Source organism: Trichomycterus rosablanca, chromosome 7, assembly GCF_030014385.1.
Source record: "Trichomycterus rosablanca isolate fTriRos1 chromosome 7, fTriRos1.hap1, whole genome shotgun sequence".
NCBI classification, from domain to species: Eukaryota; Metazoa; Chordata; class Actinopteri; order Siluriformes; family Trichomycteridae; genus Trichomycterus; species Trichomycterus rosablanca.
In genome coordinates this window covers 4,381,356-4,393,539 of record NC_085994.1, presented here as the reverse complement: position 1 = coordinate 4,393,539, position 12,184 = coordinate 4,381,356, and the positions used below count along the sequence as shown (strand labels likewise).

The 12,184-nt window shown below is 38.4% G+C and overlaps 1 protein-coding gene across 1 annotated transcript in view; it reads right to left on the bottom strand.

The window, feature by feature from the left end:
- The window catches only part of loxhd1b (lipoxygenase homology PLAT domains 1b), a 49,929-nt gene extending 38,271 nt beyond the window's left edge, over positions 1–11,658 (bottom strand). Inside the window, exons 1-10 of the mRNA XM_062998276.1 lie at positions 11,370–11,658; positions 11,145–11,259; positions 9,101–9,112; positions 7,296–7,376; positions 6,036–6,220; positions 5,831–5,929; positions 5,566–5,714; positions 3,614–3,737; positions 1,528–1,778; positions 89–224 (exon numbers count right to left, since the gene is read on the bottom strand). Of these exons, the coding sequence (XP_062854346.1) occupies positions 89–224; positions 1,528–1,778; positions 3,614–3,737; positions 5,566–5,714; positions 5,831–5,929; positions 6,036–6,220; positions 7,296–7,376; positions 9,101–9,112; positions 11,145–11,259; positions 11,370–11,658 (1,441 nt within the window). The remainder of the gene's footprint in view (positions 1–88; positions 225–1,527; positions 1,779–3,613; positions 3,738–5,565; positions 5,715–5,830; positions 5,930–6,035; positions 6,221–7,295; positions 7,377–9,100; positions 9,113–11,144; positions 11,260–11,369) is intronic.
- Between the last annotated feature and the right edge of the window lie 526 nt (positions 11,659–12,184).

Below are 12,184 nucleotides of genomic sequence, written 5' to 3'. Positions count from 1 at the left end.
CATGTTATAAAGAGAAGGAAAAAATAATAAAATAGTAAAATAATTATTAATAAGTATTTGTTTTAGGTAAAGCTTTACAATCACTTACTCTTTTGTCTTTTCCTTCGCAATGAGACCATTTCATATAACTCTCTCTCAATGAGTCCATCACCCTCATCTTCATCTAGCCACTTAGAACAAGGAAATGTTTGCTCGACTCCAGTGAAAGGGCAAAAAATGACTACCTAAAACAAAACACACATAAATATGCACCAAACAGAAATTGCTTTATCAACATGTGGAAGAGATCTGAAACCAGCTTGGACTGAAGTGCAAGGAAAGCTTTATCCTTGTCAGGACTGTGGTGGTTCAATTAATTGTAGAGCAACACACACACACACACACACACACACACTTACTCACAGACTATCAACCTCTTATTTTTGAGAGGGAGGAAAATGAAGTACCCAGAGAAAATACTAGTATAACATTAAGTCCTTAACCCTGCCTTGTTCTTTGGGGTCCCAGAGATTCTAGTGTTGTGTGGGTAAAAAACATGAATCAAATAAATTAATTAACCAAATAAACCAGATATTAACCGCTTATCCAATTAGGGTCGCAGAGTGGTGTTGGAGCCTATTCCAGCTTTTCAATGGGCACAAGGCACACAGTAACACCCTGGACGGGGTGCCATCGGAGGAAACCCATGCAGACACAGGGAGAACATGCAAACTCCTCACAGAATGGACCCGGACTGCCCCGCCTGGGGATCGCACCCAGGACTTCTTGCTGTGAGGCGACAGTGCTACCCACCGAGCCACCGTGCCGCCCACATATAAAAACTGTTGACTTTGGGCGCCCAGGTGGCGCAGCGGGATATTCCGCTAGCACACCAGCACAGAGTTTCTAAACTCCTTGGTTTGAAACTCGGCGTTGCCACCGGTCGGCTGGGCGCCATATGGCGACATAATTGGCAGTGCCTGCAGCAGTTACTAATTGGCCACCGTATCTGCAGGGTGGGGGTCGGACTGTGGGTGGGTGGGTCTTCATACGCTGTGTAAGGACCCTGATTGGCGGACGAGATGCCTGTGCAGAATGCAGGGGCAAGAAGAGGAGGGCTGTGCACGTGTCGGAAGAGGCGTGTACAGGGACGTGCTCTCCTCGAATGCAATCTGGTATCTCTCAGCAGCGGAAGACTAAATTGAGTGCGCTAAATTGAAACCTATTGATTTTAATCATGTATTCTAGCTCTGGCCTCTGAGACCCCAAACAGATGTGTATAAATCAGGGGGTGTTTGGAACACAATATCAATATAAAAATATTTATTTACTTTTAATAAATATAGGAAAAGTTGTGAAGTATCAGGCTGATTTGAAAAGGCTCAGGATATTATGTGACATGTTAAAAAGGGCTTTAAAAAGGGGGTATTAGGGTTAAAGATAATGACCAGAGGAAGGAATTAATCTCTGTGTGACTCTTGAATTCATCATGATGTAAAATATTTGTTATATGAATAATGAATAACAGTATGCCAGCATGAGACCCACCTTTTCACAGTACCACCCTGCACTGACCCCGTCGTTATCGTGGCCAATAGTGACCCGACTCAGAGGGCTCAGGAGAGCTGCAATCTCAACGTTAAAGACATCGGTGAGGCCACGTTCAAATGTGCCCCCTTCTAGGAAGACCTTTCCACTGTTCTTCATGCCCTTCATGCCATGCATGACCATGTGGATTTTGGAGTTGGTGCCTGCACCCCTGATGTCACCTGTAACCACCTGCACGTTGTAAGCAATGCCTGGAAGGTAGGGTTACAGTTATTGGAATCTGATTCTTTTGAGACTGGTGACAAAACAGTGAAGAAACAGACAAAATACAAAATGTGGCTTCAGTTCAAGAGTTGGATGAACCACATCAATAATATTAGTGGTTTTGGACTAAACATTCATTAGATTCTCTTTTCTTGGAGCTTTTACCTTCAAACTACCTAGTTAGTGATTTTAGCAGAAGTAACCTGAAGCTTGATTTACTTAAATTGAACATCCAAAAACACACAAATCATGTATTTATTTTTACAGTGGCACCTTGAAACTCAACGTCAGTTGGTTCTGGGTGTGGCATTGAGTTTAAAAGACGTTTCAAGTTTCAAGGTATTTTCTCTCATAAGGATGTTTGGGAAACCTGCTAATGCGTTCCATGGTCCCGTGGAACTGCATATATTTTAGACTAATGATGAAAATAACACAAATATAATATAAAAACATTGAAATACAATAAAAAAATTGTTTCTTCACGCTTCTTAATGATGGAGATGCTTGATATTGGAATACCGTATTAGGTCCAGTAAAGGCACATTCACATAAGTGACTTATTGTACTAACACAAGCAAGGAATTTCATTAGTGGAGAGAAGTTCAGTGTTCATGTCTCCTTCTTTTAGTACATTAAACCACATTAAGCTTTATTTTTAATAGGGCTGTCGAAGTTAACGCGATAATAACGCATTAACGCGACCTCAATTTAACGCGATTAAAAAAATTAGTGCCATTAACGCAAATTCTAGTTCATGTTGACACGACTGGTAGAACAAACGTTTTAATGTCGGACTTGCCACCGTTTTTCATTTGCGGTTTGTTAACATAATGTAACCGATCGTGGTAGTGATGCACTTGCATAATAAAGAAATAAATACACGCTATATTCACAAGTTGTCGGGAGCAGAACACTTTATTACACTTAATTAACTTCTTCTTCTGTACCGAATACCGGAAAGCTGAGTCGAGCACGTTAGTTCATGAACTATGGAAGCCCCAAAGGGTCAAAACACACTCACTTCGTGTAGAAACGTCCATCAAACCATCGTCACGATACAACCACAGACAAGTCTGATACAATAACTACGCCTTATCCCACCTAAAGCACCGCTGATCTACAATGTTTGCTGATGGAGAAATTCTAACCTACAATCTGACATTTACTGCCTAGTATGTGAGTGAATAAACTCCCTTACAGTTTTCTCTTGTCCCAGCAGTTTTTAACATCAGTACATTTAGCATAAAATGTGTTCACCATTTTAATTGTAACATTTCACTTAAAAATCCTTGTTTTCTATAACATTTACACAGATTTTTTTTAATGCGATTAATCGCGATTAACTATATGAAATTCTGAGATTAATCGCGATTAAAAATTTTAGTCGTTTGACAGCCCTAATTTTTAACAATAAGCGTTTTAGACTCTCTGAGAAGCTGATTCTGATTCTCACAATTTCTCAGAACCCCGAGCTGTAACACAAGTTTAAAAGTGAGGAAAATCCAGCTGAACACAGATACAACTGGAGCTTTCAGACTGGATCTGATGGTTATTCCACACAAATGCAGATTCGTCTCATATTCACACTTTGATGACGTTTTACTGCTCAAGCCGAGCGCTGAACTAAGCGGCTGTTTCTTGTTAATTTGAAATTAAATAAATAAATTTTTTTAAAAGCTGAACACGTTGAGTTTAAGGGAAACATTAAGTTTAAGTTTCAAAGATTTTGAGTTTAGGGGACGTTGAGTTACAAGGTAAGCTGTAATTTAAAATTATGACATTATTTTTTTATTGACATAAATTAAAAACACTCACGACATACCTGTAGGTTGACTTGCTCCAACTAAAATGTCCCTTTGAATCTTTCCATCATCTTCATCTATAGCAAACCAGCGACCTATGGGGAACTCATAAATTGCTTTGTTACCCATGTCATCCAGTACCACCTATATATGTATATAAAAAAACAAGACATATAGATGCTTATTAGGTAACTAATAACAGTACATTTTTAAATGGTTAGAAACCTAAACCTATTACATTCTATTTATGCTTCTCGTTTAGTCTGGTGCAAATGTAATTAAAAAACATAAACAATAAAACATAGCATCAAATGCTTTAAGTTGCTTTAAGTTTAAATGTTTAATGTGTTAGAATCTGGAGCATCTGTATTGCAGGGATATATTAATTTATTAGGCATGTTTGAAATTCACGGTGCTAGTATGTATAATCTATGCTGAAATCTATGTGCTAGGTAATGCACCTCATTAACAGGAAAAACAATCTGTTAAAGTAGTGCGGTGTTTCCTTTCAGCATGGATAAGGTGACTGCAGTGCTAAAGAATGACCTCATCTTATACTGACAAAGATGTTGAGGAAGGTTCATGACTGAGTCTCAAGGTCTAACATGCATTAACAAGAAAACAAAACATTACAAAATGACATGGAGACTTTTTGCTCAAGAATTTTTTCTACGACTACTAATTAACTCTTTAATTGATCATATTGCTCAATTAGCAAAGAGAAGAAGTAATGATTTGGTGAAGTATAAGACTAAAAAAAGGAAAGGTAGGAAGCAGCGTTAGTAACATTTAATTTAAGATCATGGTGTTGGGGCGCATTTACTTACAACATCACTAGAGAAAAACAACAAATGCTTAACAAAAGACTGAAATGGATGGACAAGCACTTATTCATTTGGTTAGTGGAAAGTAAAAGTAACTTATTAGACTTGCACCTGGCCTTCAGTAAGTCTGGTATTATTGCTCTTTAAATTATAAATGTTCAAGTTCCCCCTAAACAAAAAAGCTCAGCATTTAAAAACCAATCAAATCTGATATTCACATAGTTAATATGTAATGTGATATAATGATGATAACGTTCTTATACTGACCTTCTGATATGTGATCTCATATTATCTGATATTCATATAATCTTTGGTCATGGTTTATCACTTTGTGCCTAACTGTGCAAGAGAATTGTCAAGCAGCTCAAAAAGAAAATGTGCAACATTGCAAATGTTTACTGGATTGCAAATAATTAAGACCTTTCACCATCTTTCTAAAATAATGACTTTGGAGAATCCTGAGGAATCTTAGTCCATGTAGTGCAAGGCCAGAAATTACTGTTGGGTGTGTAAGACCTTTGATGACATCGCATTATAAACTATCATGCTACTATGATACATATAGCCACACGGGCTTGGAAATACTTTGGTAAACCATTGTTACTTAACAATGTCTGCCACTGCATTAAGAAATGCAACCTAAAACTCAATTATACAAAAAGAAAGCCAGAGATCATTCCTTCAAGATCTGAAAGAACAGTGAAAATGTGGTCAGATGGTAAAAATGGACACTGAGCCAAAATCTTTAATGCTAATAGGGGTGCATTAGTGCAGACACCATGGGTGACTGGTACCATGGGTGTTTAAAGGTACCATTGACCCAGAAGTATGTACTAAGATTTTAGAGAGACACATGCGTCCATCAAGGCACATAAATGTATTTCCTGAGAAGTCAAATAACTATTTTCAATGCAAGATTTCAAAAAATTCAGAAAAAAGTTCCACAATATATTGTACATAATATTGTCAAAAAATTGGTAATTTTGGTAATTGGTAAAGGCAAGACCAGAAACCTGGTAGTCAGTGTTGTATATGTTTACATGCTATGCATTGGTCTTGTTCTGTAAGCTTGTGTGGCCAACCACTTTACAGCTACACTGTTGTTAGTATTATACAAAATATGTATGCTTTGTAGGCTGCTTTGGTACCTTTTCCACAAACCATCCAGCGGAGGAGCCTCTGTTATTGTGACCAATTGTGATCTTCCTTATTTTTCCTAAGTTGGGTGCATCAATAGTGAACTTGTCCTCTGTTCCTCTCTCAAAGTTGTTTTTGCCACTATCTAATCGTCTTTCCCCTAAAAACACAGTAGGAAATAAGAAAAAATTAGGCATATTATTTTCAACCAGCAAATAAATTTTACAGTATGTCCTGTGTTATTTGGGTTATGATAAATTGTAGGGTGTTTATTACCGGTATCTCCATTTTCCCCAAAAATATTAATGAGCACATCCGCATCTGTTCCACTCCCCTTAACATCTGCAGTGAAGACACTCACAATATATTTATTATCTAGAAAATAAAAGAACAAATGTTCATGCATAATCACTGTCAAATACAGAACAGAATTTATCTACTTTTAGCAATATTTAGATCACCATAATGAAAAAGGACCCACATTTTGGCATATCAGAAGGGTCCAGAGTGCCCAGAAGGTCACGTACAATAAGTCCATCACCCTCCTTCCTGCTGAGCCAGCTGTTGCAGGTAAAGTAATAACGTAGATGGGGTCTGTTCATATCAGTCACCATGACACGGTCCAAAAACCAGCTAGCGCTCAAGCCTGTATTATCATGTTCAATTCTTAAAACACAAAAATAGAACTTAAAAACGTAATAAATAAAAGTAGTTTTAAGTTAAGTAACGGCTTCATCATTGTTAGGGTCAGGGTGCAATACTCCTAGGATTATACACCGATCAGCCATAACATTAAAACCACCTCCTTGTTTCTACCCTCACTGTCCATTTTATCAGCTCCACTTACCATATAGAAGCACTTTGTAGTTCTACAATTACTGACTGTAGTCCATCTGTTTCTCTACATACCTTTTTAGCCTGTTTTCACCCTGTTCTTTAATGGTCAGGACCCCCACAGGACCACCACAGAGCAGGTAGTATTTAGGTGGTGGATCATTCTCAGCTCACTGTCCCATTAGACACTCCTACCTAGTTGATCCACCTTGTAGATGTAAAGTCAGAGACGATCGCTCATCTATTGCTGCTGTTTGAGTTGGTCATCTTCTAGACCTCCATCAGTGGTCACAGGACGCTGCTCACAGGGTGCTGTTGGCTGGATATTTTTGGTTGGTGGACTATTCTCAGTCCAGCAGTGACAGTGAGGTGTTTAAAAACTTCATCAGCGCTGCTGTGTCTGATCCACTCATACCAGCACAACACACACTAACACACCACCACCATGTCAGTGTCACTGCAGTGCTGAGAATGATCCACCACCTAAATAATACCTGAAAGCAGGTTAAAAAAGCATGCAGAGAAACAGATGGACTACAGTCAGTAATTGTAGAACTACAAAGTGCTTCTATATGGTAAGTGGAGCTGATAAAATGGACAGTGAGTGTAGAAACAAGAAGGTGGTTTTAATGTTATGGCTGATCAGTGTATATTTCCTCTTCCAGCATGACTGGAATGTTCTCATCCAACATTAGTGTTTGACTTTATAAATGCTCTTTATGGGCACATTTCCCCACAGACACACTCCAAAATCTTATACAAAAAAGGTGGCGAATTCATAGTAATGACCATGGTTTTGGAATAAGACGTTCAACAAAGTCATGCCAGGGTGTCCATATACTTTAGGCCAAACTGTTGTGTATTCTACAGCAAGAACATTACAAATAATTGAATCAAGATGAGTTACCTAATCTTTCTTAACGACCCAACGTTGTGAGTTTTAATGCGAAAGACGTCTGTTTTGCCTTTTTCAAAAGCATTTCGGTTCCTGTAAGCAAAATAAATCAGGTTAGGAACTATAACTGTAATATGACAAGGTGTATTTAAAGCCAGAAGAAAGTACTGTAAGCAGTTTTAAAAATAATCTTATTTTTATTTAAGCTATTATAGGGTCTATGTTGTAAGTGCAGTCTGTATAGAAACACCTGGGCAATTTTCTAACTAAAAATAAGTTACCACAGAGACCAAACTGTTCCATATCTTGTATTTAATGTTTTTATGTTTAATTAATTAGCAAAAAATCTTTATTCATGTTTGGTCCCTGTAGAGGTCTTATATTTATTTTAGAAAATAAGATTTGACCAGGGCTATTCAAACTTTAACATAAGCGTTTATATACATATACACTGATCAACCATAACGTTAAAACCACCTCCTTGTTTCTACACTCACTGTCCATTTTATCAGCTCCACTTACCATATAGGAGCACTTTGTAGTTCTACAATTACTGACTGTAGTCCATCTGTTTCTCTGCATGCTTTGTTAGCCCCCTTTCACCCTGTTCTTCAATGGTCAGGACCCCCACAGGACCACCACAGAGCGGGTATTATTTAGGTGGTGGATCATTCTCAGCACTGCAGTGACACTGACATGGTGGTGGTGTGTTAGTGTGTGTTGTGCTGGTATGAGTGGATCAGACACAGCAGCGCTGCTGGAGTTTTTAAACACCTCACTGTCCCTGCTGGACTGAGAATAGTCCACCAACCAAAATTATCCAGCCAACAGCGCTCTGTGGGCAGCGTCCTCTGACCACTGATGAAGGTCTAGAAGATGACCAACTCAAACAGCAGCAATAGATGAGCAACAGTCTCTGACTTCTTCTTACATGTACAAGGTGGACCAACTAGGCAAGAGTGTCTAATAGAGTGGACAGTGAGTGGACACGGTATTTAAAAACTCCAGCAGCGCTGCTGTGTCTGATCCACTCATACCAGCACAACACACACTAACACACCACCACCATGTCAGTGTCACTGCAGGGCTGAGAATGATCCACCACCTAAATAATACCTGCTCTGTGGTGGTCCTGTGGGGGTCCTGACCATTGAAGAAAGTATGTAAAGAAACAAATGGACTACAGTCAGTAATTGTAGAACTACAAAGTGCTTCTATATGGTAAGTGGAGCTGATAAAATAGACAGTGAGTGTAGAAACAAGGAGGTAATTTTAATGTTATGGCTGATCAGTGTATATTATTATGCATCCACTGCAGACCTTGTGTGTTTAAATGAATTAAGTAGCACAATGTGCAAAGAAATGTAAATTTAGTTTAAACTTCATTACATTTCTTTTAATATAAACAATTCAGGTCTAACTGATCCTTACATTGTGCTACTTCATTTTTTTAATCAAAAATCATTTTCTTTATATACAATATAAACCTTTTGTTCTGTCTTGAAAACACGTTTGTTCTGTAATTCTGTTTTTAATTATTTTCTGAAAGCAGTGTAGTAAGGTATTAAACTGTTTTAAGTAAAGTAAAGACAGCCAATGTGCCCTAACAAACCATCAATTCAACCAGGTCCATCATAATGATGCATAGCACATGTATATTCTATCCCTTTATCAGCAGGACATAAAGCCCTTGATAAAAGGCTTTAAAATATCATGTGCATATGAACAGAATTTACACCCCAACACAACGGTACAAACAGTGTTTTACTGGTTTCTCCATTAGTTTATTTAACAATGAGAGAACACCAGTCAGATACCTCTTTTCAGTGCTGTGGATTTGAAAAAAAATAAAAAAAGCAGCGTTAACTTGGAGAAATAAATCATCATCAGTTTCAAGATAAACACCTGATAAAGAGTGTATATCTAAACCCTTAGAAGATAAATCTGTCCTGCAGTATAAAACAGTGTATGAAAAGTAATTTCCCTATTTCAGTTATATTATAATATATTATATTATATATTTTATATTATAGCCTCTGTTAGTGAATATCTGTCACACTTATTGATTTCTTCGATCATTTAACCAAACATAATGTTACACAAGGGGAATGTGGGTTTAATTTACAATTACATTTTTATTAATTCACTCATTCATTCATCACTGCTTTATCCTGGTTAAGGTCACAGTGGGTCAGATTAACTGGGCAAAAGGCAGGAAACGCAACGGACAGTTTGCCAATCCATCACAGGGCGCACACACACACACACACACACACACACACACACACACACATATTTGGGGTAATTTTAGTAGCCCCTATTAGCCTAACTGCATGTCTTTGGACACAGGGGAACATGCAACTCCAGGCTGCCCTGCAGGGCAATTGAATTTAGATCCCTCTTGCTGCAAGGCAACAATTACATTATGTTAAATAGAATCTATTTAAGGAATCAGGTGATTGCTTGTGAAAAAAAAAAACCAGTTGCCCCCTAGTTTCTCATTCTAGTTACTCATTCAGCCTCAGGAAATACAATATAAGAAAAGTCCAGAGGACATCTGGAAATAAAGCTTTCTAAATTATAGTATGCAAAGCTCTAAGACAATATAAAACCGTGCTGAATCTACCTGGAAGTGGCAAACCTGCTGAAGTTACTCCAGGGCCTCAGCCACAACTCATTCAAAAAAGATCCCAATCCGTAAATACAAACTCACTCTTTTGAACTAAAATAAGGTATGACTCCACAAAACAAAAGAGACCAAACCAAAAATAGGATTTATAGGGTGTTGGAAAGCACTGCTAACCTAGAGATGACATTTGCTAAAAAAACAAAACAAAACAAAAATAAATCTTTTAGTAAATCAATGGACAGGACTCATGCCTGACAAAAAGCAAATGCAGCATTTTGTGATAAAAACATTATACCACACACTCCAATCAGGGTCACAGGGGGGATGCTGGTGACTATCCCAGCTTTTCAATGTGCGCAAGGCACACAGTAACGCCCTGGACGAGGCGCCAGTCCATCGCAGACACACATACACTCACACATTCACCTGTAGGGCAATTTAGTGTCTCAAATTAACCTGACTGCATGTTTTTGGACTGTGGGAGGAAACTGGAGCTCCCAGAGGAAACCCACGCAGGGTTTCTATGCAAACTCCACATAGAAAGGACCCGGACCGCCCCACCTGGGGATCAAACCCAGGGCCTTCTTGCTACCCAGTGCTACCAACAGTGCTACCCACTTAGCCACTGTACTGCCCCAACATTATACCAACAATCAATATTGTAGTGGTAGTGTGATGGCTGCACCAGACCGGAACTACTTCCTATCATTAAGGAAGTAATAAAGGTCATCTGCTATGTTAAAAAAAATCTCAACGTGCATGTGAGATCAGCTGAAGCTATAGTGTAGTTGAAATTATGTAGTAGTATAAGGTTCTAAATTTCACATATGAATGGCTAAGACCAGACAGAATAAGGTTTTTGAAAGGCCACAAACAGCCCTGATTTGAACCATGCAGTTTTTTATGAAAACCAAATTGTGTGTCTGGGTTAAAATTCCTTCCTTTCTAAAGGTGGAGCAAACAATTATTAATTAATTAAGGAAGCAGTTACTTTTTACAAGGGTAATAAAAGTGTCATAAACTTTTTGTTCTTTAACAAATAAATTAATGTTTTGATTATTGATCATTACAGTGTAACAGTGTAATGTGCAACAGGACAAAATCATCAGAAAGGGAGCAACTGCTGTTTAATACCACTCTGAGTGTTTAAACAAATACTTAATTAATAAATAAATTATTAATAATAATGTACAGTTATTTTCAAAAGCTCACAGAAACAAGTACAGACTCACTTGCTTGCAAGATGCACTTTGGGAGTTATGCCATAATCACCAAACAGAGTAACAAAGATGTTGGCATCCGTGCCTGCCCCAGCTACGTCCCCTGTGATGGTGACCACCTCAAACACTGCAAGTTTATAATTTGACAAGCAAAGTGTAAGATATATGAAAATACTAACTGCACTAAAAGTAAAAGCAAACATGTAAAAGTAAAGGAAACTGCGACAGAACCCTTACCTTTCTTTTTATGGTATTCATCTTCATAGTTCTCCTCTTTATTAGATTCATAGTTCCTTAACTCATTCTCATAGATCTCAGCATAGTCCACAACTTTCTTCTTCTTCTTGCCTTTGCCTTTTCTGCCTTCATCATCGCTGTTGTTGGACCCTTTCTTGCTCTTTTTCTTTTTTTTTTTCTTTGGCGAGTCCTCCTCATCATCTTCTTCCTCTTCTTCTTCTTGCTCCACCTTTTCAGCTTTTTTCTTCTTTTTTCCTTCCTCTTTAGACTTTTTGTCTTTCGATCCCATTATGTCCCTGGAGCTTTTCTTTCAGTGGCTTTGCTGTTCCTCACCTTCTTATCTTCTGGTTCATCTTGCTTTTTCTTTTTCTCAGTTTTCTGCGTTACATTAAGTACAGCACTTTCTTTCAGCGTCCTCTGGATCTCTTCTGGATCTCCTGCTTCTTTCTTCTGGAAGGCAAAATCTGAACCAATGCTCCTTCCTTTCCTTTCCAACTTTAAGTGTCTGTTCTCCTTCTCGGTTTCACCCTCCTGTCATGTTCCACCCCCCTTAATGGCATCTTTAATTTATTTACTACCTTGTAACTTTAACTGACGTCTGTCCGTGTGGGTAAAAGACACCCCGACTGACCTGTGATGCTAGGGAGACCTGCCAACAGAAAGGGTCATGGGAAGAGCGCAAGGGCTGTTGGGTACAAGTCAGCAGTCACATCGGGGCCTTCCTCGTTGCAAAACACAAACAGTTACTGGCCTCATTAAAATAAAGTATTTACCATCTCCCAGTGGACACAGGTTACTCTTCAAGGGCAGGTCTT